This window comes from Malus domestica, chromosome 01 (assembly GCF_042453785.1).
Source record: "Malus domestica chromosome 01, GDT2T_hap1".
NCBI lineage: Eukaryota > Viridiplantae > Streptophyta > Magnoliopsida > Rosales > Rosaceae > Malus > Malus domestica.
The window spans coordinates 27970405-27997236 of record NC_091661.1 but is presented as its reverse complement, the minus strand read 5'-3'; the positions used below and the strand labels follow the sequence as shown (position 1 = coordinate 27997236).

At 37.8% G+C, this 26832-nt stretch overlaps 2 protein-coding genes across 6 annotated transcripts; both read right to left on the bottom strand.

The window, feature by feature from the left end:
• Positions 1-1998: 1998 nt before the first annotated feature.
• LOC114819562 (acid beta-fructofuranosidase 1, vacuolar) lies at positions 1999-7109 on the bottom strand. 2 transcript variants are annotated; one of them, XM_029088680.2, is made up of 7 exons: positions 6481-7000; positions 6264-6272; positions 3409-4265; positions 3158-3319; positions 2769-2992; positions 2586-2673; positions 1999-2435 (listed from the first exon to the last, which is right to left on the bottom strand). In XM_029088680.2, exons 1-7 carry the CDS (start codon positions 6878-6880, stop codon positions 2235-2237), a joined length of 1941 nt encoding a protein of 646 aa, XP_028944513.1. In that variant the 5' UTR covers positions 6881-7000; the 3' UTR covers positions 1999-2234. The 2 variants fall into 2 exon arrangements, with proteins under 2 accessions (XP_028944513.1, XP_070682425.1); XM_070826324.1 differs by lacking the exon at positions 6264-6272 and having other exon boundaries at positions 6477-7109.
• Positions 7110-16384: 9275 nt separating this feature from the next.
• On the bottom strand, positions 16385-23160 carry LOC103439347 (trehalose-phosphate phosphatase A). Of its 4 annotated transcripts, none has more exons than XM_070826254.1 (12): positions 22745-23160; positions 22437-22502; positions 20502-20884; positions 20266-20406; positions 20109-20180; positions 19864-19989; positions 19713-19769; positions 19494-19595; positions 19256-19333; positions 19080-19149; positions 18903-18973; positions 16385-18813 (listed from the first exon to the last, which is right to left on the bottom strand). In XM_070826254.1, the coding sequence occupies exons 3-12, from the start codon at positions 20796-20798 to the stop codon at positions 18667-18669; spliced, it is 1161 nt and encodes a 386-aa protein (XP_070682355.1). In that variant the 5' UTR covers positions 20799-20884; positions 22437-22502; positions 22745-23160; the 3' UTR covers positions 16385-18666. The 4 variants fall into 4 exon arrangements, with proteins under 4 accessions (XP_070682355.1, XP_070682358.1, XP_070682365.1 ...); XM_070826257.1 differs by having other exon boundaries at positions 22437-22515; positions 22745-22969; XM_070826264.1 differs by lacking the exons at positions 22437-22502; positions 22745-23160 and adding an exon at positions 21596-21669.
• Positions 23161-26832: the final 3672 nt, after the last annotated feature.

Here is a 26832-nt window from a genome sequence, read left to right as displayed (position 1 = left end):
TATTTGTATGAATTAGTTGAAGAAAAATTGAAGGTCCACTCGTAAATATGATAATGACAATATATCAATGCGGTTAAACTTATTGTGATGACGTGGTTTTGTTATGACGTTGTAAGTAAAATTGTAAAATTTTAGCAATTGTCGAAGTTTAATATCTCAAGTGAAATATTAGCATTGAGTGGACAAAAGTGGTAGTGGCAAGTCACAACTTTCAAGTGAACAAATTGTGGGAATTGAGGGAAAATGGCGACTGTGAGGTGGTTGTGTTTCCATATTTTATTTATTGGTATCTTAGTCACGATTAATGAGAATCTTACTATTGTCAATGAAAGACGTGCACCCAACGTATGCGGCACAAGAAGAATGATACAAAATAGGACAAGGGTTGTCTGCGCTCCACTTCCGGTACCCTTTTCGTGCCCTCCTGTTTTGTGTAGTCACGGTTAAACCACGTCAATATTTTAAATTACTATTTATTTTTTTCTTATTATATCTATAAAAAAAATAAATATAAAATGTTGACGTGGCTTAACCGTGACCACACAAAACAGGAGGGCACGGAGAGGGTACCGGAAGTGGAGGGCGAACAATCCTTATCCATACAAAATAAGGGACGTGGCTTCAACATAACAGGTGATTTAGCAGTTGGATTTGATTTTTACAATTATTAATCTACTATTTTCAATCTCATTCATTCATTTTCATGTTATTCCAGAAAAATTATTAGTGCTACATACATCGAAGAAGAATTGCAAACTAAGAGGAAACTTATGTATTATACAATCCTATAATTAATGCTTTAGTGGGTTATCTTCACAACCACGATAAACATTGAATTTTCACATTATCCTTCTGCAAAAAGTGTGGAATTAAACATTTCCCTTTGCATTATGTATTATTCAACCGATACATCATGTAGTTTACAAAATGTGATCTAAAAATGTGTGTGTATATATATATATATATATATATATGTATATATCCTGACAGCATTGGCAGGAAATGGAAGCAACTAACTTGCACATGGTTGGTGGAGAAATTTAATCAGTTAGTTGGTTTTTTAATTAACTTGCTAAGCATATTTTAATATCTCTTAATTTGCCAGTGTGCTGGCTCATGACCCATTCAAAACCCTAGAAAAATAAATAAATAAATAATTAGGATTAGCCATGATCCATTAAGCTTAAATCTTTTTTTTTATTGGGATGGGTATTGGATGCATTGATGCTGCCAAAAAGATTCAGAACTGAAAATAAACGGTCAAATGGTGCTTCACAATTTTAAAAAATATAATTAAAAAAAAAATTAAAAAAAAACAAAAAGGGCCTAACGGTCGAATACCAAGTCAGTCATGTTACATGGGGAATTGAATTAAAGTAAGGACCAAATCACATGTTGTTCAAGAAGAAAAAACCCTAATGGCTCAATTCCATGTGGGCTCTCACTTTTACTTGCAGCCCCAAATTTTCTAGCCCAATCCAACATGAATCAGACAATTGGGCTTTTAGGGCCCAAATCATTAGATCCAATTGCTTGAGGAAAGTGATTACGAGCTTTGCTCTCATAAATGGCAATAAAGAAATTTAGTTCAATCTCAACCGTTGGTTCGTTAAAAATGTTGAGTGGTATGTAGCCTGAAATGACGAACACCATATGGTAGTGGACATCTAGCACTCTTTTTATTTTTGTTATACAAATAATATTGAGATCAAGAATCCAACATAATACTTCATGCCAAAAAACAAACACGATTAACTACTCGGGTTACAAACTCTTTGCTTAGCAGTTAGCACTTTTAATTTTTAAATAACAACAATACACGTGGATAACAACGTGTAGGACATCGAAGAAAGATGGATTTTAGCTGAGTGAGCTAATAGCGCAAAGAAAGTGTAGAGAGCAGAAAATGGCAACCTAAAGCCAATAAGGCTTCCCGTTTTGCGAGTATCAAGGGAGAAATGTCTATCATACGCAGCACACAAAAAGTGCAGAGAGCAATGGGCAAAATTTTTACTCTATTAATTAGTTTTCTTGGAAACTAAATCGATAGATATCGCTCGAGGTCAAGCCTTAGCTACAAACTGAAAAGAGTAATAGCACCACCATCGATGCACATTTTTGACATTTTGCTTGCCAGAAAGTTTGTGAATCCTTGGCAGCCAAGTGATGACTGGCAGCTGCTGATGCAGGAGATGCTTTTGCTCGTGTTGCAAGAATTGACGTAATGTCACTGATTAAACCTGGTCTAATGGGAATGGATGAATGAAGGCTGAGTTGAGCTGCCAGATCTTGAGGGTAGCCTTGACATTCATTCCTGTTGCATTGTTGAACAAGAACAGCCTTGCTGCTCCATAGATTGCTTCTGTTGGGTAAACCCGCGATGAAATTACCGTCCTGCCCCCTTGCGCGTAGCTTTCCAGGATCGAATGATCAACCTGCACATTCAACACCCAGCAATTTAGATTCATCGCCATTCTCGAGGTCCTTCTGTCATTCACAATTTGACACGTGCGCATAAATAGCGTGTGCTTTGAAGTTTTATGCTACAAAAGATAATATAACTTGGTAAGGAAAGAAAGTCTCACCAATACTCTAGCAGAATATGTTTCACCATCCAACACAGGAACTTCGCCTCCATAAACTTGTTTGAAGACTTCAGGAGCCCTGGAGGACCTGCATTACCAAGAACCATGTAAGATGACCGCTACATTAACATATTGAAAGTTAGAGATCAGCACTAATTAACATTCATTAAGATCAAGGTTAACCTCAATTCATCGGCGCAGAAGTAAGTTGTGACGTCCCCATCGGTCGAGTTGGTAACTCGGAAATAAACTGGGGTGAACTCGGAAAGAGTTTCATCTGCAAGAGCCAAAATGCCAAAGGGTCCGAATGTGCTCCTATCTGCAGCACCATCGCCACACCCTGAACTCCCATTCACACTCTCCTCTGTACCCAATAATTCAATTTCAAAGTCGACGAGTATGTCCAACTGTCCACATTTTCAAGCAAGAAAAACGTTAGTGAGCAGGAAAATTTAAACAAATAATACGAACATGTTAAAGACGTTTAGCCAACTTTTCGACATTTAGAAGTTTAATCACTCGAGGATTGCTCGAAGGAGCCTCAAGCGACTATTTTCGAATGCTTGACATACTTGTGTAGCCGTTCCAATATCAAGTGGCACAGTTGTTCCAGCTTCAACCAAAACATCAGTAAACTCGGTACTGTTTAATCTCAAGTCTTCAATCTCCTCCACTGGCCATTGAAGCAAATTGGTTCCAGTTTTGCTATCGAACAACACAGTCCTTGGAATGGTCTGCAAAATGCGAGCACATAAATTAAATACGCTCGCATGTCATAACCAAACAATTATTGTCACTCGAAAAAAGTCATATGATCACGTACCTGAAGCGAGGACCAGCCCTTCTCCAAATCATCAGTTGCAGTATCCGTTTCATTAATCCAACCCCACAAGATCCTTCTCTCCTTATTTTGATCGTAAAATGTCTTTGATGCATAGTACCTTCCATAGTCGTACCTCAACCCGATACCGACGTCGATAGTCGGGTCATCGGGCACCCATGTCTCATTCTCTATAAAGTAAGTCCCAATTGCGTAGTGATCCAATTTTGTGTCATCCAAACTAGCCTTCAGCACGTGCTTAACTCCGTCGTTGTTTACGGACGTTTCCACACCCTTGGTCCCGTTTATAGAAACCGGGTAAAAGTCCACGCACTCCCACATACCCGTACCCGGGACCTCATGCAAGACCCCATCATGGAGCTCATAGTTTATAAAATCGGTTGTGGTGTACACCATTGAAATGCCGGTTGTGTTGATTTTTGATCCAATGGTAATGCGCCATTTGCCATCGGGACCGATCCACGCGGTTGTGGGGTCACGAAAATCCGTGGATCCGATTCCTGATGGCGGAGTCAAAACCGGATTACCCTTGTACTTGATCCAATCAAGAAGGAGGGGATCCGATAGGTTGGCGGGGTAGGCGAGATTCTGTACTTGCACGGAATCGTTGGTGCTTCCGGTGTACAGAATCATGATTTCGCCATTAGGGAGTATGGTGGCGGACCCGGTCCACACCCCGTTCGCATCGTACCATCGATCGGGGACCATGGCGAGCGGGAGGTAGAGCCAATGAATCATGTCCGTTGATACTGCATGGCCCCATGTGATGTTTCCCCACACAGCTGAGTCCGGATTGTACTGGTAGAATAGGTGATACCATCCCTTGTAAAACAATGGACCTACAAAACATTTGATAATTAACTCATTAAATTATTAATAAATCAGCAATTTAGAATAAGATCAATCCCAAACACCAACCTAGTGTGAAAGTCAGACTTAGGATTATGAAAAGCTAAGATATTTCTGTAAATCTTTAAGATCTCCGAAAATGATGAATAACCCAGACAGTTATCCATTTTTTAAGAAAAAAATAATCCCGAACACCATGTGACATGGGAAACACGGGGGTCCCACCACAAACACTAAATTTGGTCGTCCATAAGTTTGAATGGAGTTCCAAAAAACGAAAAAAGTTTGAATGGTGGGTACATGGTATCTGCCACCGTCCACGGCGGCAGATGGGCACATTGCTAATTACCTCAACAAATACCTAAAAAAGGAAAGGATTCTGGAAATCTTTCATATGATCATAAATTATTTAAAAAAATTCTCTTTAAAATTAAACATAAATAATATCTAACAAAAACTAATCGCACAATATACGATGAACGAATACGATTAGAGAATTTCTGAAATCTTCGTAAAAAGAATCTTGAGAAGATCTATAGAGGATTCTCATTTCCTAAAAGAGTATACTGCCGATTTGCCCCCTGAACTATCACCCAACTTTCGATTTCCCCCCTGAACTTTTTAATTGGAAAATTAAGGACTTAAACTAATTTTTTTGGCCGATTTGCCCCCTGCTGTCAATTTTTCATTCATTCCATCCAAATTTTTGTTAAATGGAAGCATATGCACAACATGTGTGGGTAGTTCGGTCGCTTCATTCTTTAAAATAATTGAAAACCTTAGATTTCTAAAATATAAACCTATGCAAATATGTGTGATTCTATAGCTTTTGTATCTAAAGGTCTAGTGAAATGACACTTTTGTCCACAAATGAGAGTTACATGGTTTGCACATGATAAGAGTTAACGTTAATTTGGATGAAATCTATGAAAAACTAACTGTAGGGGGGAAATTGGCCAAAAAAAATTAGTTTAAGTCCTTAATTTTCCAATTAAAAAGTTCAGGGGGGAAATTGAAAGTTGGGTGATAATTCAGGGGGCAAATCGACAGTTTACTCTTTCCTAAAATGAACCACATGTGGTTACATTAAATCTGAGTCACGTGGCTGGATGGGATTAGGTATTAGCTTGGTAGGGTAGGCCCTAACTGACCCGTCCAATTTCCAGCTTGATTGACTGGTCCACAACTCACAAAGCATAGCGCTTTGCTGGGATATTCTTAAAAAATAATATAATGTTGGCTCATAGGATAAAGTTAGGGACCAAATTTTCGAAGACGGAATTATCTACACATTTATTTTTATCTTTAAGGCATTGTTTTCAAATTTTTATTATCTAATTGAATGAATTGAAAAATTAATGAACAAAATTAATAAAGATGTGTGAGAAGTAAAAAGATATGTGTCAATAACACTTCCCATCTTCCAATCCTAACCTTATATATGCATGTATTTGAGATGACGTTAATGTACACTCTAAATCATTCTAATTATAAAAACAAAGATTTAAACTTTAGTATAAAAAAATAAATACACTGTACTGATCAACTAATCTAATCATGTAAGAAGGCCTCCAAAGTACAATGTCAACCCAATATACACAATTATATACATAATCAGACAATCCCATGCAATTCGCATATAAACTATTAAGTAGGAAACAAAAAGTACTAACAATACAATATAGTTAAGCGAGTTTTAACAAAAAGTCTACGGTACTGTTCATTTTAAAGAAAAATCACATTTTTACACTAAAAAGTCAAACTGGTACTATTCATTTTACCCTTTATTTGTCTTTATCGTTAAAATTCAAAGTTTTCAAACATTTTTCATTAGTTTTTCATATAGTTAATTGTGGTCTAAGCAAATATATATATATATATATATATATATATATATGAATTAATCACATGATTAGGAATAGAAAAGGAAATGTCATAAAAATAAAAGAAAAAGAAAAAACAGAGAAAGTTTTGATTTAAGAACTTACCATCAGGATCTGGAAGTAGAAGAAACCAGAGTCCACCACCAAAAGAACAAGATTGGAAGATAAGAACAAACATGATTAGTCCAATATAATTAAAAATCATAAAATTAAATAGTGAAATTCAAAAGAAGAAAGTCCAGTAGCAAATCTCACCTAACCATTACTATTAGTCGAAAATAAATTTAAATAAATAACAAATAAAAGCTGTAAGTGCACCAACCATTCATCCAATTGTGTTCTGGTTGGAAATGGAAGGCAGTTCGTTGCCAAGAAAACATAGCATTCGTCCAGTTATACGAAGCTTCCTCTGAAAAATATGGACTCGATTTGGCCGATACGCCTTCTAGTTTTCCCCTAGGCACTGAGAACGACCTCGGTTCTGGACTAGTTGAAGCTGCCGGCTGCTGGTGGCGGTGGTCGTGATCTGGTTGTTCTGGCACTGTCTTTGGTGGCGCTCCCGGTCCTTGGTGGATTATTAACGTGACCAATGACAAGAGGAATATGACCGAGGAGAATGTGACGGCAAAAACCTTAAGGGGTCTGCGATGAGTCGGCGGAGGGACGGCTGCGGAGGGGTCTTCTCCCGGCAAGGGAGTGTAGGAAGTGTTGTTGGAGTCCATGTTGCTGTAGTCTCTCTCTGCAGTGGAAATTGAGAGAAAGATGAGTGAATGTGGGGAGAAGTAAATTAAATGGGGTTTATATAGCGGGAGAGATTGTGAGGACTCCGCATGGAGATTGGAGTGTAAAGCGTAGATTGGTGGTTGTCCAATTTAAATGGAGAGAGGAGAGAGAGACCCCATTGTCCTTTGCCTCTTTGGATGCTGAAAATTTTCATTGTGTCGGAAACACAGTTCGATATACAAATATTATGATACAAGTGATTGGATATTTAAAAAAAGAAAATTCTAATTACTTTTATTATGATACTTGATGTATCGATACGTATTTCTTAACACGCCGAAAAAAATCTCGCGTTTGGAAAAGTTAAAATTTGAATGCCCCTCAGATGTGGACTCGATAAATTAGTTGGGCATGTGAAAGTACACGAATTAGTTGGGATTCCATACAAAGTGAATACGGTATAAAAATCACTTACCTCATAATATGTATAGTTCCTTCAGAATCCTAAATACAAGTCGGATATGCCTTAATCTTTAGTGATACGGACAAGAAAAATCAAAGATGAAAATTGTACGTAAACCAAAACATTATTTTAATAATATTTTAAAACTTCGAATTGTGGAGGTGTCTAAAACTCGAAACTCTCTAATTTGGTTTCGTATATTTTAATAAGGATCTGGCTTCTCTACCTTCCTACTTTCTATACACTTTCATCTCCTTCTATTTGTATGGTCACGGTTAAGCCACGTTAACATTTTATATTACTATTATTTTTTGTCTTATTATCTCTATAAAAAAAATTAATATAAAATATTGACGTGATTTAACCGTAACCGTATAAAATAGGAGGGGATGAGAGTGTATGAAAAGTGAGAGGGCAGAGAAGCCAGATCCTTTTAATAAGTCGACAAGAAATTGAGAAGATCCTTTTGCCAAGAGACGTGCAGATGGAGCACATGACATGGTGTGGGCAAAACTTGATGTTTGTTCCATTCTTGCTCTTCCAATTTGACACGATTACAAACGATGTGTGTATATGCGTATATTTTCAGTATTTCATACAGAGAAGCAATTCAAACGTTTTCTTTTGCTTTTTGTGGGGGAGATTGCGATTATTTGTATAACATTTTACAAGAATTTCAACGTGGGAATTGGGATGGTCTCAAGTCAATTTAGAAAGCTTTATGCCACACGTTAGTTAAGATTAACTGTTTTAAGTCTTAATGCCACGTTAGTTTGAACGGGGAAGTATTTTTGCATGCTGTTTTTCTTTTTATGCACGCTCATATTAACTTATGTTTCTCGATTCGTGTTTGCAGTTATTCAAACTAAAAACTACAGGTAAACAAAGTGTGCATGAGAAGAAAAAAGTGTGAAAATTATTAATCTTTGAATATATCCTAACAAGAATATTGTGTGTCAAGAATCTACAACGTACTAGAATGCCCTTGTTGACAATCATTTACTTTGATAGAATTTAGAGTGCCAGTAAGAACTGAACCTATGAATTCGCCTATTATGAGTTTGGCGCTATAACCATTCAATTATGAATGCTTAGTGGAAATCCTTGTGCATAGTGAATGACTAAAATAATTTATGTTTATAAAATTGATATCAAACGGACATTAAAAAAACAAGTGATGAATGTAAATTAAAAAAAAGAAAAAAGAATGTGAATGATAAGAAAGACCTTTGATTGCCACAGTTAAAAAAACGTTGTCGAAGGGTCCACGTCAAAACGTGCCTACCAGAGAGTATCACACGGTGAACAGCTCGGTAATTGCCAGACCAAAAGTTATGAACGAGGATTCTAGTCGGATTTCTTTGTGAGAATTTCAAGAATTCTCAAATCGTATATATTGCTGTAAAAAATTATTTTAATTTTTTTATTTAAAATTGAATATAAACAGTAGCAATTAATATATATTGGGTCATATATATAGGGAATGGAGTGTGACCGGCCTTTAAGTGTGTTTTGGGGTGTTATTTGGTGATTCAATTAGCAATTAATATATTAATTAGGTATAAATATATTAATTGGCTAATTATCATAATGAAAGAAATGTTTTGGGAGGTTTTTGGAGGTTATGGAATGAGGATGAATGAGACAAATTTGAACTTGTTACCTATTTTGGGTACTCCTGATTTGGTTGATAGATGATTTTGGCGTGTAGGAGACCTGGTATGCTTCGAGGGTAAATTTGTCATCTTCACCCAAAAATCCACGTGTCGCCTTGTGATTATTTTTGACTCCACAATATAAGTGAAGGTTTTTTCTTCGTCATTACTGAAAGCCAAGTTGGTGTTGGATGTTGACGATGCAAACTTACTAATAAAGTGATCGTATTTGAAAAGTGCAGTTAATCACATTGAAAATACGTAGTTTATAATTTTAGCAACAATATTCATATAATTTTTTTCTCACATGTTTTCAGAAGAAGTAAGTAATTAACCGGGCAGCTATATATACTTGTTGATGACGATGATGAAATGACGTGAGCTCAAAATTTTGAATTTACATACGAGACCTGTGAAGAAAATCGATACAAAATTAAATAAATATTAATGTTTGTGATTTGATTAGGGATGCAATTAACGTTGGGTACGTGCATGCATATGCATGGAAAACAACGACATCGATCGACAGGGAACATGAAACACCATCAAACACGAGCGAACATGTGGATTTGTCTAATAATTTGCTCCAAATCTCACATCACTCTAGTGTATAATTAACATCGGATAGATCTACATGTTTTAACTTAAACCAACCCACTTTTGGTTTTAAAATCTCACATGATTAAGATTAGCATTACCTAACATTCAGAGTCTTAGTTGGTTTGATTTCTAGAATTGTTGAAATTAGCAGCAAGAGGAATGAAGGAATGGTAGGTTCAAATGAACCTACGACTTGCTACTAAGATTCTTCACCTATCATTAAAAAGTGGAGTCAAGATTTTGTCAATTATATAGTACCTAATCACTTTCTAAATTGCATTAAACTATACCGAATCCTATATAAGTTGTTAGGGAGGGAGGAAAATTATAGAAAACCTTAATGTATATTTCATTGTATCAAACAGTTTACAAGATTAAGCATAAATAGAAGAATAATCGGGAAAGAGAGAGGAGAGTAGGGAACAATGGCAGCTAAGCAAGTCAGCTAAGCAAGCATGAGAGTATGATGACCTCCACATTCTCTAACACATGCTTTACAGCTTATTAACAAGCTTTACACAGAAGAGGGAATAACACAGCTCACTAAACCCTAGCTAAACACAGCTTTACAGCTATTAGGGTTTAAAGAATATTCAATAATATTCAATACTCCCCCTCAAGCTGGATCGAGAGATTTTCTGGATCCAAGCTTGAAGAGAATACGATCAAGTTGAGAAGAAGGTAGGGGCTTGGTGAACACGTCGGCTAGTTGATCACTGGAGCGAACAAATGCAGTTTGTAACAGCTTGGACTGGACTTGGTTGCGGACGAAATGACAGTCAACCTCGATATGCTTTGTTCGTTCATGAAAGACGGGGTTGGCAGCAATATGCATCGCTGCTTGATTGTCACAGTGGAGGAGAATTGGCTTGGAAGAGATGATGTCAAGATCATGTAGCAAACTCTTTAGCCAAATTAGTTCGCATGCAGTAGATGCCATTGCACGGTACTCAGCTTCTGCGCTGGACCGAGCTACAACAGATTGCTTTTTGCTTTTCCACGTGACGAGGTTACCACCTACAAGAGTGCAGTAACCAGTTGTGGACTTGCGATCAAGGACGTTGCCTGCCCAATCAGAGTCTGTGTATCCTTCAATGGTGAAGTGTCCGTTGTTTTGCATGAAAATCCCGGTAGACAGTGAGCCTTTTAAGTACCGAAGGATCCTTTTAACTAGTTGCAGATGATGAGATGTGGGAGAATGCATGAACTGGCTGACAAAGCTAACAGCATAAGCAATGTCAGGTCGAGTTATAGTCAAATAGATAAGTTTTCCTACCAACCTTTGATACTCCGATGCATTTTCAAGCTGGATGCCTGAGGTTTCATGCTTGAAATTTGTTGGTAGAGGTGTTTTAGCAAGTTTGCAATGCATCATATTGGCTTCTTCTAAAAGATCGAGAACGTACTTTTGTTGATTTAGAAACAACCCCGTTGGAGATTGATCCATTTCGATTCTGAGAAAGTATCTAAGTCTGCCGAGATCTTTGATTGAAAATGTTGAATGTAAGGTGGCTTTGAGAGCATTGATTTCTTCTGGATTATCTCATGTGACAATGAGATCATCAACATAAACGAGTACCACCAATCTTCCATGTGTGCCAAGCCTAGTGAACATTGAAGAATCTGCATTGCTTCGTTTAAAACCGGATGACATAAGGACAGAGCTTAGTTTTGAGTACCAAGCCCTTGGAGATTGCTTGAGACCGTAAATGGCCTTGTGAAGCTTGCATACTACTCCTTGTTCCTTCTCTCGTTCATGACCAGGTGGTAGGCGCATGTACACTTCTTCTTCCAACTCTCCATGAAGAAAAGCGTTTTTTACATCCATTTGATGTAGAGATCATTGTGAATTGATAGCCACCGAAAGAAGAACTCTAACTGTGTTCATCTTTGCCACCGGGGCAAAGGTTTCTTTGTAATCTACCCCGTAGGTTTGCGTGAAGCCCCTTGCAACTAACCTTGCCTTGTGCCGCTGGATGGTTCCATCTGAGTTAAATTTTGTCTTGTAAATCCATCTTGCCCCAACCACACGTTGATCTTTTGGCAGAGAAACAATGCTCCAAGTTTTAGTTTCTTCGAGTGCCTTCAGTTCCTCAAGCATAGCACATCTCCATACAGGAGATTGGTTTGCCTCTTCGAATGATCGAGGCTCCGAGTGTTGAGATAACTTAGTGACAAATGCTGCATGAGATGGGGAGGTCTTGCTATGGTAAACCATTTGTCCAATAGGATGTCTAGGCATGTAGATTTCAAAATCATCAAGCCTGGCTGGAGGTTGTCTGTTTCGAGAAGGATTCCTTCTTGGAAGAGTAGGTTGTTCAAGGGGCTCTCTCCTTTCGTGGAGGACTTCTTCATTGTTTGCTTCCATATTTTCATGAGCTGGCTCTATCTCAATTGTTTCATTGTGCGGTGTTGACAGTCTTGGATCATCAAGGACGAGAGGAGTGGGAAACACTTCATATGAGAGCTCCCCCTGAGGTTCATCATCATGCTTCTGAAAGAATAATTGTGTCTCATCAAACCGTACATCCCTGGATACAAACACCTTTCTGGTTTTAGAATCATAGCATTTGTATCCCTTTTGGGAAGTTGAGTAGCCTACGAATGCACACTTGATAGCCTTTGGATCAAGTTTATCTCGGTGAATAGTTTGAATATGCACATAGCACACACATCCAAACACACGGAGATGACTTATGTCAATATCTCTCCCCTTGAGAATTTGACAAGGAGATTTAAACTTCAAGATTCTGCTAGGAAGTCGATTTATGATGTATGCAGCGGTTTGTATAGCTTGAGACCAGAACTTCTTTGGAAGGTTTGCTTGTAACATTAGTGATCATGTTTTCTCAAGCAAATCTCGGTTCTTCCTTTCTGAAATGCCATTTTGTTGTGGTGTTCCTACACAACTAGTTTGTTGCAAGATTCCATGCTCACTTAAGTAAGTTGTCATGATTTTGGAAGTATACTCAGAGCCATTATCAGACCTTAAGATGCCAATATTAGAGTTAAAATGATTTTGAACTAAGTTATGAAAATTTTTGAAACACTGGAAAGCTTCGTGCTTGAATTTAAGTAAATACACAAAGGTAGTTCTAGAGAAATCATCAATGAAAGATATAAAGAATCTGTAGCCATCAAAAGACTCTAAGGTTGCAGGTCCCCAAATGTCGGAATGGACAATTTCAAAAACTTTGGTAGCTCTAGAGAGAGAATGGGGAAAGGGTAACCTGGTGGACTTCGATTTTTGACAAACTTCACAATCTGAAATCTCTTTACAGAAACTAGGAAAAATAAAAGACATAACATGGGAAGAAGGATGAGCTAATCTTATGTGCCACAGCTGCTCCTTGTTTACTGTGTTTGAGTTTACGTAGAAACCTTTTGGAAAACTTGAAGAGAATTTGACATAGTACAGTCCATTGAGGAAGAAACCTTTACCAATCGTTTCCTTCGAAACTCGGTCCTGGAAAATCACACAGTGAGTGGAAAAAATTGCAAGACAATTTAGCAATTGTGTTATTCTTCCTACTGACATCAACTTGAAAGGAAAGGAAGGGACATGCATGACAAGGGATTCCTTTTTATTTGAGAAGATTTTGAGTTTTCCTATGCCTACTATACTAACTTTGGTGCCATTAGCTACGGAGACAAAAGAAGGAGTGGAGAAGTTTTGAAAATCATTTAGTAAAGATGCATCGTTAGTCATGTGATCAGAAGCTCCTGAGTCGACTATCCAAAAACCACGGCTACTACTAAGATCCAATGCAGTGGAAATAGTTGCAATAATACCTGGCACATCATTTTGTGACACTGAGCTTGATTGTTCGAGGAAGCCAGCAAACTTGCCGAGCATGGCTGCAGGATTTTCATGATTTGTTGTCCCTTGTTTCTGTTGCAAGAAGTTAGCAAATTCATTTATGAGAGTAATGGGACTAGAAGAAGAGTTCATCACATTTTTGGAGACATTGTCGCAAACAAGGTTTCCTTGAGGAGTGTAGGCAGGCTTCATTTGGTTTCTTGGTGCTCTTCCATCATCATTGAACTTGGGTTTAAGTTCTGGATGAAGAATCCAGCACTTTTCTTTTATGTGTCCAATGCCTGGACGACCTATTTTCACACAGTGAGAACACTTTAAGTCTGGTCGTTTTCCCTTGTATGGTCTGAAAGAGGTGAAAGCTCTTGCTTCTGATGGCCTAAGATCTGATTCTCCAACGACAACGACTGCATTCATGACCTTCTTCCTTATTTCTTCGCGTTGAATAACGTTGCAGACCATCTGGAAGGTGGGAAGTTCAGGTGTCATCAGGAGATGACTTTTAAGGTCTTCATATTCTGGTCCGATGCTGGCAAGCAACTGGAACACTTTGTCTTCTTCAGCACGCTTTAAAAGAATGGTTGTGTCCGTGGTATGAGGTCTGTAGAGATCCAATTCATTCCATTTGGCCTTCAAGTTGCCAAGATGTTGAACAAAAGAGAGATTTCCCTGTTGTAATTCTGTAAGATCTTTCTTCAACTGAAAGACTCGCGCAGCATTGTTTAGATCTCCATACATGTCTCGTACAGAAATCCAAAGGTGGTGAGATGATACTGAATAACTGAAAATCTCAGCCATCTTTGGTTCCATAGAATTTAACAGCCAAGACATGATAAGTTGATCTTGGGACACCCATGCTGCATAATCTTGTGAAGTTGTTTCGGGCATGATATCATCCTTTTGAATGAACTGGAGCTTTCCACGTCCTCCAAGAGCGAGAGAAATAGCTCGTGACCAAGGCAGATAGTTGAATTCGTTTAGGAGCACTGAGCTCAAACGTTGAATTGGGTTGGTATCCATAGTTTCGTTTTTTGAAACTTTCTCTGATGATGTTGCCATAATGGCTTTAACTGGTTTGAATTTGGTAGGATTTCGGAAGAACACAGATGCAGGTCCACGAGGGATCACCGCTCTGATACCATATAGAAAACCTTAATGTATATTTCATTGTATCAAACAGTTTACAAGATTAAGCATAAATAGAAGAATAATCGGGAAAGAGAGAGGAGAGTAGGGGACAATGGCAGCTAAGCAAGTCAGCTAAGCAAGCATGAGAGTATGATGACCTCCACATTCTCTAACACATGCTTTACAGCTTATTAACAAGCTTTACACAGAAGAGGGAATAACACAGCTCACTAAACCCTAGCTAAACACAGCTTTACAGCTATTAGGGTTTAAAGAATATTCAATAATATTCAATAAAAATTGAGGTAGATATCTTCGACCATGTTATTTGTTGAAACTTTTGACGAAAAAATATAACATTCTATGTATTTTGGTTATGCATGAACTCATGTTGATCTCACTTGATATGAGAGTGAAAGATGTCCTATTGAATCGACCATGTCCAAAGTATCTTTAGTGAAGTGATCATGGATAGATCTAAGTCTTAACCAAAAAATTAGTTTTGTATTTTTGTCGGATTAACCCAAAAAGTGGAGTCAAGATGAAACCGACCCTTGGCTTTCATCTAATTTTGGTTGGTATAAGAAAACCTAGCAGCAAATATGAAACAAATTAAAGATGAAACCGATCCACATTCCACCTTGTGTTTCCAAAAGTTATGATAAACCTAAGTATTAGTTCCCATGCAGAAACTAGTATATGGTCTACAAACATGCTAAACATGCTTTGCCAGTTATTGTTACCTTAAAGAAAGTCAGTGCCGTTTTATTAAAGCTGCCTTTTATTATTTTATTATTTCTTACTAGTTGCATCATGGTAAATAATATAAATAAATAAATAAATAAAATTACCCGTTGCATCCTATTCACGGGTGTATTGAATGATTGAATTTACATAATACATCAGTATATTGTGTCCCCATGGACGGAGCCCACATATGTTCATCAGGGACATCTGCTCCCACTCAACTCTTTTTACCATGAAAAATGCTTCAATTAAACTATGAATTACACACACACACATATATATATATATATATATATCCTCTCATGTTTTATATTTTTTTTATTTTCTCACCCTTTTGAGCCATGTATTTAATCAATCGAAGTTGCTCCCACTAAAAAATATTTATGACTTCGTCCATATGTGTTCGTGGATATATCGTGAAAAACACAATAAACAAATCAAGATGGACGGTCATTACTAATTTATGGACGTCAAATGAACAGCATAAAGACGGTGATGATGGGGTCTCCTCCGGTCACCAAAACTTGATTTCTTCCTCTAACCACTCAATTAGGTGCAAAATAAAGAACATAAAAAATGTTTCAAGTCTAAATCTTCCATCAACTTCCAAGTGCTGGACTTGCTTTCATTCCAGTGTTTGGCAATCTTCATGATTAATTGTGTCACATTTTTGTGACTATAATTCTTTTAATTTGAATTTGGTGGACTGTGGGGCATGCTAGAAACTTTAGGATACCGTTTGGTACGCAGACGGGACAGAACGGAATGAGACGGGACAAGACAGAACAAGACGGGACGGAACAAAGGTTCCGTGTTATGTTTGGTACGCACAGTACGGAACGGGACAGTTGTTCCGTTCTGCGTTTGGTACACGCTGGACGGAACAGAACCAAAAGATTGAATGACTAATTTACCCATGTTTTGTCTGTTGTTTGGTACAATGTTTATACGTGCGACGGATCGAGACTTCTTTTTTTTTTTTTTTTTTGAACTTGTTCATATTTGAACACATATAACAATACCATGATTAGCTTTTGGAGATCGCAGAAGAAGCAAAACGAAAAACAATGGCAGAGAATTTAGAGAGAGAAAGTGAATGACTAAAGATTGTATTTCTTGAACAATGAATGAATTACACCGAGAGATGTGTTTGTTATTTATACAAGTATTCTTTGCTTCACTCATAAGCTACTAACCAACTAACTTATATCCCTACCATCAGAAAAATTCTTCATAGTTTGCTTGTCCTTCGGTATCGATCATGTAGAAATCCCCTTCTCACTCAGCCATTTGATCTTCCTAATCACATCGCGGTGCCACTCCCTCGTGTTGTGACACATATTGGTACACGATTTTTCATCATCCCTTGATGGTAGTAATAGTTCCTCAGCCTTGCCGGCAACAATAAAGGACCTGCGACCACGAGACATATCAAAAACACTTTCACATGTAGCAGTAGCTTCCTCATTTTGCATCACTTGTAGTAGAAAAGTAACATGCAATTCATGATTAATGAAGTGTAGCTGTGGGATCAAAAATTGAGGGTACTTGTCACAATGGTTCGCCTGGTGCTTGGAACAGAGCATCATCCCTAGAATTTTAGCCAATCCCCCTCCCGGATCCCATCCAATCCAGAATGCACCTATAGTTAAGCAAAATTGACAGCATACAACCATGTTATGAAAAAGAGGGGTCATTCGATCGAAGAGGTTTCCTGCAGCGTCCTCTTCTTGTCTCTTAGCTATTTCATCAAACACTTTCTCTGCATTCAAAACCATCACCAACTTGCCAACCTCATACATGCTGACCCACCCGTTAATCTCGTTCAGATAAACATCATTCGTCCCCAACTTGCCATCAGTATAACACGCAAGTAAACTATTTAACATCCATTGTAAAAGACCCAAAAACTGGAATATACAGTTTAACACGATAATCTAGTTTTTCTTCATTTCCTACCATTTCTCAGCAACCAAACAGTCCATAAACATTAAAATAAAATTCAAAATAAACCTTGCACAGACATTATATTCCAAATCATTTCATGAAGATATTACTAGAAAACACAATTGACTATAAAATAACCACACCCAGAAAAATTAGAAGAATTTTGAATACCATAAATAGGGCAGCCACCATGATAGAAACCCCAAATTCAAGAAACTATAGCAAGAACAAAAATTAGTACGAATTAAAGCAAAAGGGAGATCAATCGAGATCTTACGGAGGCGAGAATCGTGATCTGGTGAAGCCGAACCCAGAATTGCAGAATCGGACAAAAAAAAATCAGAAAACCCTAACTTGCAGAGAGAGAGGAAGAGAGGGAAGAGAGGGAAGAGAGAAGGAAACGGAGGGGAAGGAGGGCGAGAGACATGAGGATGACGATGAAGGATGAGGAGGAAGGCTACGCGAAAAGAAAGGCAGCGGCAGAGAATGGATTAGAGTTTGTTTTAGACGGTGTAAATATTGAAAAATATTCGGGGTAGTTTTGTCTTAAAAGGTTCTAAATTTGTTTTCTACGGAGGTGGAACAAGTCGTTCCAAGGGAAGAGGCGGAACAAAAATTCACATAAAACTTGTCACATGGAACAGCGCGTTCTAGACGGGACGGAACGAAGTAGGACGAGACGTTCCGTCCTACGTTTGGTGCGCCTAAAACGAGTGGAACGTGCTATTCCACGAGACACCCCCTGGAACGACTTGTTTCACATCCGTGGAACACAAAATTATAACATTTCCGTCTCCTTCTTCCTCCTTGTTTCCATCCGATCGCATCTTTACTCCCTCTTCGTTCCGTCCCGTCTACATATCAAACGATACCTAGATGAACTGAACAGTTTCCAGCATGTGATAGTTCTAATGACTTTCTTTTCTGTTTCCTTAAAGCTATGCGCCCGCCCCGTTAAATTCCGAGTTCAAATCTCCCGGCCGCGTTGATTAATATATCGCATTATCAGAAAGGAAAAAAAATACAACACAACATTTACATTTCGCGTAATCATTCGATTATCTATAGAGACCTCCGGAGTAAGATATTATACTTGATTAACCAAAATCCAAGAACAAAATGGAATGAAATAATCAATACATTGAGAAAGAAAGAAAGAATGAATGAAGGCACCTTAATTAGTAAAAACAGAAGATAAATTAACCAAACGCATTTACAATTAAGGCACAAAGCTTTTTACGACCAAAAAACCGGCAAGAAGCGACGAGCACAGACCGGGAAGCATTCTTCCATGCCAGCCTGCTCCCCCAAAACCTCTTGAAGTATACTTATCTGGAGAAACCAAAAAATACGCCGTCCTGCTGGTTTTCGTTGTTGTATCAGCATGTGAAGATTATATCTTCTATGTAATTATCTATGCAGTAATTTTTATAGAGCACTTGACTTCCTCCATAAAACCAGTGACTTGAGAAACTCCATTACCTCCAAGGGTTCCCTTAGAGAGTAGAATGCATTGCTGTCCTTGGGCACGGACGAGACCAGAATGCCATAGCCTCGGTTTCCTTCCCTCAAGACCTGTTACAGTCCCCCATCAAGTTAGCGATTCTCTCGGTTTTATAGAAGACAGTCAAAACAACTTTGGTGATGAAAATTTCGAATCATACCTTGAATGCATCCTCATCTGTCCGATCGTCACCAATATATATCGGGAGCACATCTTCGCAATTACTTAGCCCTGATATAAAAATTTCGTTGTAGGGAGAGTATAAGATGGAATTTAATGAATTCTTGAAGATCGCTTAAAAGCAGCAAGAGAGATGAGTAGAAGAAGAAATACTCACCGAGAGATTCAAGTAAAAACATTACGGCCTTCCCTTTATCCCAGTTTATTGTAGGTCGAACCTCCAAAACCTGCAAATAAAGAACATAGAACGAAAATATTTTGAATAAAAATTTACCATAGCAAAAAGATAGCACATTACGGTAGATCAGCTTGCATCTAGGCTTTCAAAAGTACCTTTCGCCCGTGAGTCAAGCGCAAACGTGGGTAGTCTTTAAGAATTTCATGGACACATTGCGCAACTGCAGGCCAACTCTGAAGACATAGTGTGTGATTAGTAAACGCAAAAGAAAAATTAAATGCATAACAAAAGAGAGGCTCCTTCCAGCCTCTCCTAGTTTAGTTTCCTCTGCCGGAAAAAAAAATAATCTTAAACTTGTAGTTAATCAAATTTACTACTCTAACAAGAGACTACCTTCTCATCTACGTTGCGGTAATGTACAGAGACACAGAACTTATTGTCCTCAACTTTAGCTCCTTGGATGTCTTTCGTACTTTCAACAAGCAATTTAAATACCTGGTTGAGCATAAAAAATCAGAACACTACAATACTATATTGTCATTCGTAACAGAATAGATAGGAACATCTTATTTATTGTTGATGAACACGATTGCAGATAAGAAATTTACAAACCTCTCTAATCATAGGTAAAAATTCAGCTGCAGGCTGGAACAAGTTAACCGCCTTACCCTGAATTCACCAGAAACCAAAAGATGTTTAGAAACAAAACCCCAATACATACACGTATTTTTTTCGCACGAGGAGAGAGCTTGTAGCCAATTACCTTTTTGTCAGTTGACTTAAAACAGTTTCTCTGGTCATCGTTTATAGATTGTATAACAGGGGCCATTATGTCCATTCCATGACTACCGGCGTAATAGAGTTCATTTAGTTTTACAAATTCGTATACCTGATAGATTAGGATATGGAACAATCAAAATCAGCAAGCACGAGAAAATATGGTTAAACAAACAGATGATTACTGAAGAGTATGTCATGCTAATATTTAAGGCCCCGACTAGCAATTACCTTGTCATGGCTTCTTCCACTAATAATTGCTGTTGGGAAATGTTTTGCTACCCTTTTAACGGCTGCACGCATCTAAAAGGATTAAAACATCTTTGATGAGCAAGCAGAGCATTTTAAGTTTGGCATGTAAAAGATACAAGTATCAAGATATTCTTACGGCATCAGACATAAAGGCACAGTCAGGGTTATCCACAATCGGTGAAAGAGTCCCGTCATAATCAAGAAACAGTGCTATTCTCTTGCCTTTGGCATGATTAGAGATTTGCTCAAAAGATGTAAGCGCTGATGGATACTTGACCTGCAAGAATTAGACAGAAAGATGTTAAGTACTGCATAAATAACTTAGATTCAAAGCCTGTTGGAGGTAAAAACACATTAAGGATTTATTATTACCATCCATGAGTGGTAAGCAATATCAGCATCTGTCGCCCCGGACTCATTTTTAACACCCTTCGTTATCTTTCTGTGAGGAGGCGATGAAGATTTCATGGCATCGAGCCAAGAGCTAGAGCGAACATCATCAAGTAATCCAGTCTTCCACCTAGGGATTGTTAGGAATAAACCTGCCGGGAAAGCTGCTCCTGGAGGTGCATATGGTAACAGGCTGGTATGGACTCCACCAAGTCTTGACTTGCTCAAGGGCGCAGGGTCAGCAAGAACAGGAGAAGCATGATTTGATTTCAGGTCCATTGGATCCAGATTTGTAGCACGTCGTATGAAGTAACGTTATCACAATAAACAAGTGTATAAATCTATTACAACTTCTTCAGATGACCCTGTAATCAACGAAAAACAACCATTTCAGTGTCTTGTAACTGCTAGTTAACAATCAATCCCTCAAGTACATGGCTCCTTATATCTAATGAACAAGTGAACAATCATTAGAATTGAACAAAAATATGTGCATCTTAAATAACCGTTAAACACACGAGTGAGACAAAAGAAAATTCCATTAGCCTTCTCTTTTTCGGAGATTACTGACTATTCCTAAGAGGAGGGAGCTGTGAATATCGGAAGCACAATATCACGCAATATTTTACGCGAATTTCATGAAACACAAGGACATGTCAAATTATATATATGCATAGAACAATTATCCGTTAGCTCTTGATTATGCCATTTCCTTCAAAAGTAGTAGCAACATGTTCAGTCCAATTTCTCAGCTTCCAAAATCGAAGCACGCTGGAGAGAATACACAGCCCATAGCTAAAGGGGGAAAACTAGAACCTCAAGGATTGCCAACCTACTTATACAAATTTACACAAATACAACATTCCTCTAAACTCTGCAGAATAACCATATGGTGTGTGAACTTTGAGAATTAAATCAGTACACGATCGACTGTGCTAAAACGTACATTATTCTACACGAAACACAGAGGAATACAAAAACATTACAGATTCTCAGGCTACGAATACTGCAAGAGAAGATATGAAAATGTTTGGACATACAGCTCAACCGAAAACATGTGACTGGTAGTTGCATACCATTAACAACTCCTATGTCCCACACACCGGGCGACAAAAACACATCAAATGAATCACACACAACCGCAAAAAAGAGGCCCTACACACAAACACGGAATCTTAAAAACATATGAAATCGACAGATTTGGATGTGAGAAAATGCGTGACAACCAACAACACCACCTAAAAAAAGAAAACAAGTTGGAAAGGCCTATATACTTCTCATTCCTACTTTTGAGAGGAGGGGGATTTGAAAACCCGATTCGGTAAATACTTTTAACCACGTGAGCTACTCGCCGCTTGGGCCATTCTCGAAAGTACGACCGAGACAAACCCAAGAGTAGACTCGAAGTCTATGGTCAAGATTTTGCATAAATGACTTCAATGATTAAGACTTTTCTTCTCTTTTTAGTTTTCCCATCTTGGTTTTGAATAGTCTACGCGACTGCGACATGGTTCGACATTTGACCAAGCATTTGCATCGAAGCAAAGAAAATAAATTTAACAAATTGGGGTGAAAAATCAAAGGATGGAAACAAAATAACAGTATCATATCAGCTCAGCCGAAAACAGCCCAATGGGAGACGATGTTGACATGATCAGTTTTTGCGGTTGGAAAAAAAAAATTAATTAGGAAAGTAAACAACCATAATTAAATCAATTTAATATTCATAAATCTTAATTAATAACAGAACCCAATTCTCATTGGTGGCAAAGATCAAAACTTTCTTAATTAATCACCTGTATAGTGCTAAAAAGTTTACATTTTTCTTACCAGGCAACAAAAAATACACTCAGAAATTCGAATTTTCGAATAGCATTACGTGCAAAACAGAAAGAAGAAGACGAAACGACGACGTACCAGGTTGAGGAAACTTCGATCCGAAACGCCAGCGGTCTTCGAAATGCAGGGGCGGATTCAGGAAACCTTCAAAACCAAACTATCGAAAAATCAGCAGCGAATTAAAAAAAAATTAAAAAAAAAAAAACAGTGAGGCGGATGGAAAAATCCGAAATGCTCTGTTTGGCAGCCAGGAAAACAGAGGAAAACAAAAGGGGAAAACGAAAAGGAAAGGAACATTCTTCGGCAGCAGCCGCTTCAAACAACCGACTTATTTTCTCGGCGGCCAAACAGAAGACTTAGAAAAGGGAGAGGCTTTAAACATTCACCTTAATCCGCAAGCAACAGGCTGCGCAGGAAATCGAAAATAATAGGGGAAAAAATTATGGCGGAGAATCGCGAAGGAAACGGCCAATTAGAACAAAAGGGGCGAAAAAGAAAGAAACGTATAAAATCGGAATCGACGAAACGGCAAATGAGCGAACGAGAGAGAGAGAGAGAGAGAGAGAAGGAGGAGAGAGAGAAGAAAGAAGGGCCTCAATTTTAGAGCTTCCACATTTATAGAAAGTTTCGGATTTCCACGAGAAACGTGCTCCACAATCCAACCCGGCAACGCCCTTTCCCCGAAGAAAAAGACACGAAAGCCACCGGGGTTTCGCGCGTGTACGCGCAGCTTTCTAGTCTTCTAGATTAATTGGTTCTAATAATTTTATCAAGCTTCTAATATACCTAACATTTTTTTTTTAACAAAAGGTTCAGCAGGAGGAGCTACCCCATTTAAGGCTGCATACCACGAGCCTCTTTGAGGATAGGGTCATACCTAATTTTTTTTATTTTTACAAAACGGACACAAGAAAAATTACTAACGGGGACTCAAACCTAAGCTTTGGTCTAACGAAGAGAACGATCCTTAACGACTCAGCCAATTCAAGACTTAAACCCTAAACTCACTCTACTTGAATATTGAGTTTCTTTCATTTCTTTTTTTGCACACTTTTAGTTGTTTTGTTTTTAATTTGGTTTTTATCCTTTTAATTTGAAGGCTAAAAATGCGTATGCGCGTGTAAGGCGAAAAATATTAGGGGTGTAGAAATTAGTTTGCCAGTCGTTTTCTAGAAATTAGTTTGCTAGTCGTTTTCTTCCTTAAAAGTTGTTTCTCTCGTCTTTCATTATTTACCGAGTCGATAATAAATTTGATATACAATATTAATCAGTTTAGCTTATAGATTGCATTTTTGCAATGTGAGTTTAAGTTGAGTAATGTAATTAGGTTTTGATACGAATTGTTAAGAATATAGCTTTTTATATATAATTATTACAACGTTATATTATATCATTGATACATAACGTCAAATAACACTATTACAAAAGTTGACTTTTAAAGTAAATAGAGCTTAGAGATCTTAAACCACTTTAAAATGTATTATTTTTCTTAATTTCAGCCAATTGAGTCCTAACAATATGCTGTGGTGGCGGCTTTAATAAAATAAACGTTAAATTAATATTATAATAAAAAAGAGTGGGGAAGTAGTGGGGGCCAGGGGATCCAAGGCGGACACGTACGGTGGGAGTTTCGCGGGGATGCGCGTGACGACACTTGTGTCCGAGTAGGAGATGACATGGCCACGTTGTGGATGGGTCCCACCACGAAGGCGTTGGACGTGTCGTTGCTCTCAGCAGCAAGTTGGTGGTCGTCGGTGGCGGTGGGTCTGTGTTGACAATAATACCCAAAAGACGTTGGTACCACGTGGCGATGAGAGGGACGGTGGGGGCCCACGCGTGTTTCTGGACACACGATGGAACTGCGTGGCAGCCGATGGACCCGATGCGTGGGAAAGACGTGGACGATGGTGTATGCAAAACGACACTGCGTTAATGCGTTTCCGCATGTGCGTTTGAGAGAGAAAGAAAAATAGAGAACTTTAACGAAAAGCACCCGGTACTGTTCACTTTAACGAAAAATCACATTTTTACACTAAAAAGTCAATCCTGGTACTATTCACTTTACCCTTTATTTTGTCCTTATCATTAAAACTCAAAGTTTTTAAGGCATTTTCATTAATTTTCATAAGAAAATATAGGTGCCCCTTTTGTGCTATGAAACAAAAACCTTTTGGGCAATTGGTTTTGCCTCTTTCCATCTACTTCACTACCACTTGATTGATCTGTGGGCAACAAAATATGGAAAGAAAAAAAATTCTCTAATTTATGCTTAAATAGAATATATAAAGTACGAGCAAGTTTATGAGTCACATCAATGACTTAGTTAAAAGTATATACTAAGATGTGATGAAAGAACAGTCGAGCATCAACTATTAGTATCGCCTAATGACATTTATCGTCTTGTACGCAGCTGATAGTTGTTCATTGGCAAAATGGAAAAACCAGTACATGTGATTAGCTCAAAATAGCAAATTTCGTTTTAAAACTCTACTAAAATGAGAGTATTCAGCCTAAAATTAATTGGCAGAGAAGGGTTCGAAATTATTTAAACAACTAATACAATGCTTTCTTTTTCAGCATGAGATGACTCTCACCATAATCAAACAATAGTCAGCTTAGCCCCCATAGAGATGTTATTTTTGTAGTTTTTATTCCATATTAATTACTAGAAGAAAAAAATTTTGATACAATTTTGTACATTTGCTCAAGAAAACGGAATGGATTGGTGCCTAAGAAAAGTAAATTTATACTGTTTAATCACAGCTAAACCCATAAAATTATATAACTCATACTTATTATGCACAAAATAACGATGCATTATAAGATATTCAATATAATCATCTAACTAAGACAATTCTCGCAACAAATAGTACCAAATATAAGTCTTATTTGGATGTGCTTTAAACTAACTGAAAATGCTTTTGATGAAATTGATTTTGGGTCCCAAAAGCACTTGAAATATTTTTGGAAGAAGTACCTTATTACAGGAAGTACTTAAAATATTTTTTTTTTATGATTCACTTGGATGTTTAACAAGTATTGATTTTTAAAATATTTTCACTAAAAACGATTTTAATCATTTTAAAATCACTTTCAGACGAGTCCACAAACGATGGTTGAAATATCATTAACACTCTATTTCCCAACCATAGAGTAGCCTCATTTCCTCACGTCACCAATCCCCGCACAGAGAAGGAACAGCACACAGTACAATGATCCTATGAACTATTGGCACACGTGTGGGATGATCCGGCGGGGCCCCGTCCGAGCTGGCGACACATCTCCTGCTTGGTTTAACCAGTCAAAGACAGGGACAGCTGAAATCGAAAGGGAAAAATGGAAGTTACGAGGAAGATTGCCGGAAAATGGAAAACAATTCGTGGAAAAAAGCCAGAGGGTTTGATTAGGGCATGGTGGGGGCCCAGGTGGCAGTTGGGTACTTGCAGTCTCGGACAAGCGACGACGGAATCTTATTTTCAACGCCGTGAGCTGCGGTTGCGGTTTAAAGACTCTTCACTCCAGGTTTTCTACGTAATTTTATTTTTCTCTGTTTTGTAAGCATGATGTTTATTTTTGTTTGAAAACTTTGAGTTTTATTAGAATTGATTTTTTAGTATTAAAATATGGTTTTTCGTTAAAATGAACAGTACCGAGAGTTTTTCGTTAAAGTTTTTTTTTTGTTTACAGCTAAAAAAAAATTAAAATTGTTCCATTTGGTGAAATATTTACAATTTAATATAAAAAAAATCCGGCATAGGCAAAACTAGGAGTCTCTTTTTTTGTTTTCGTGTTCTAAATAGGACCATGAGATGTTAAATTAAGTTATGAAAACGCTTGATTTGACTCACTGTATTATATTATGAAACGTTATGAGAAAATGAAGTATTTACGATACATATAAGGTTAGCTTACGTTGTTTAGTAAAACGTTAAATCTTCAAATTTGGTAATGATTATGGTGATGTTGCCTGGAAATTGGTTCAAAATTGAAAGGTGATCAAACAGTGGCCCAGAATAAATGAAAAGGTGTTTGAAATTGCATGGCGTTTAATTAAAACCAATAAAGTCCATTAGAAAGTCACACTAATTAAAAACATATTGCGTGACTTGACAGAAATATACAATAGCTTTCAAAAGTATAAATTCGGTACGACTGCATGCTATGTACTATACAGTGCCCTTTTATGACACGAAAGGTTACAACTAAAGTGCACCAAACAAGTGCAAAACATGTCCCCAAATGGCACCTTCGTCCACGGACTTGGATTGTCTGCCCTCCCATTTCGGTGCCATTTTCGTGCTCTTCTGTTTTGTGTGGTCACGGTTAAGCCACGTCAATATTTTATATTATTTTTTTATAAAAATAATAAAACAAAAAGAAATAGTAATATAAAATGTTGACGTGGCTTAACCGTGACTACAAAAACAGGAGGGCACGGAGAGGGCATCAAAATTGGAGGGCAGACAATCCAAGT

What these genes read in the sequence shown, in the direction of transcription:
- LOC114819562 (XM_029088680.2), bottom strand. Translation starts at nt 6,880, where the DNA reads ATGGACTCCAACAACACTTCCTACACTCCCTTGCCGGGAGAAGACCCC. An exon ending in ATATTGGAACGGCTACACAA is followed by an intron (nt 2,993 to 3,157) that starts GTATGTCAAGCA and finishes AAATGTGGACAG; the next exon opens with TTGGACATACTCGTCGACTT. An exon ending in TTCTGCGCCGATGAATTGAG is followed by an intron (nt 2,674 to 2,768) that starts GTTAACCTTGAT and finishes TTGGTAATGCAG; the next exon opens with GTCCTCCAGGGCTCCTGAAG.
- LOC103439347 (XM_070826254.1), bottom strand. Translation starts at nt 20,798, where the DNA reads ATGGACCTGAAATCAAATCATGCTTCTCCTGTTCTTGCTGACCCTGCG. An exon ending in GTGGAAGAAGCCATGACAAG is followed by an intron (nt 19,990 to 20,108) that starts GTAATTGCTAGT and finishes CTAATCTATCAG; the next exon opens with GTATACGAATTTGTAAAACT. An exon ending in CAGATGAGGATGCATTCAAG is followed by an intron (nt 18,814 to 18,902) that starts GTATGATTCGAA and finishes GGACTGTAACAG; the next exon opens with GTCTTGAGGGAAGGAAACCG.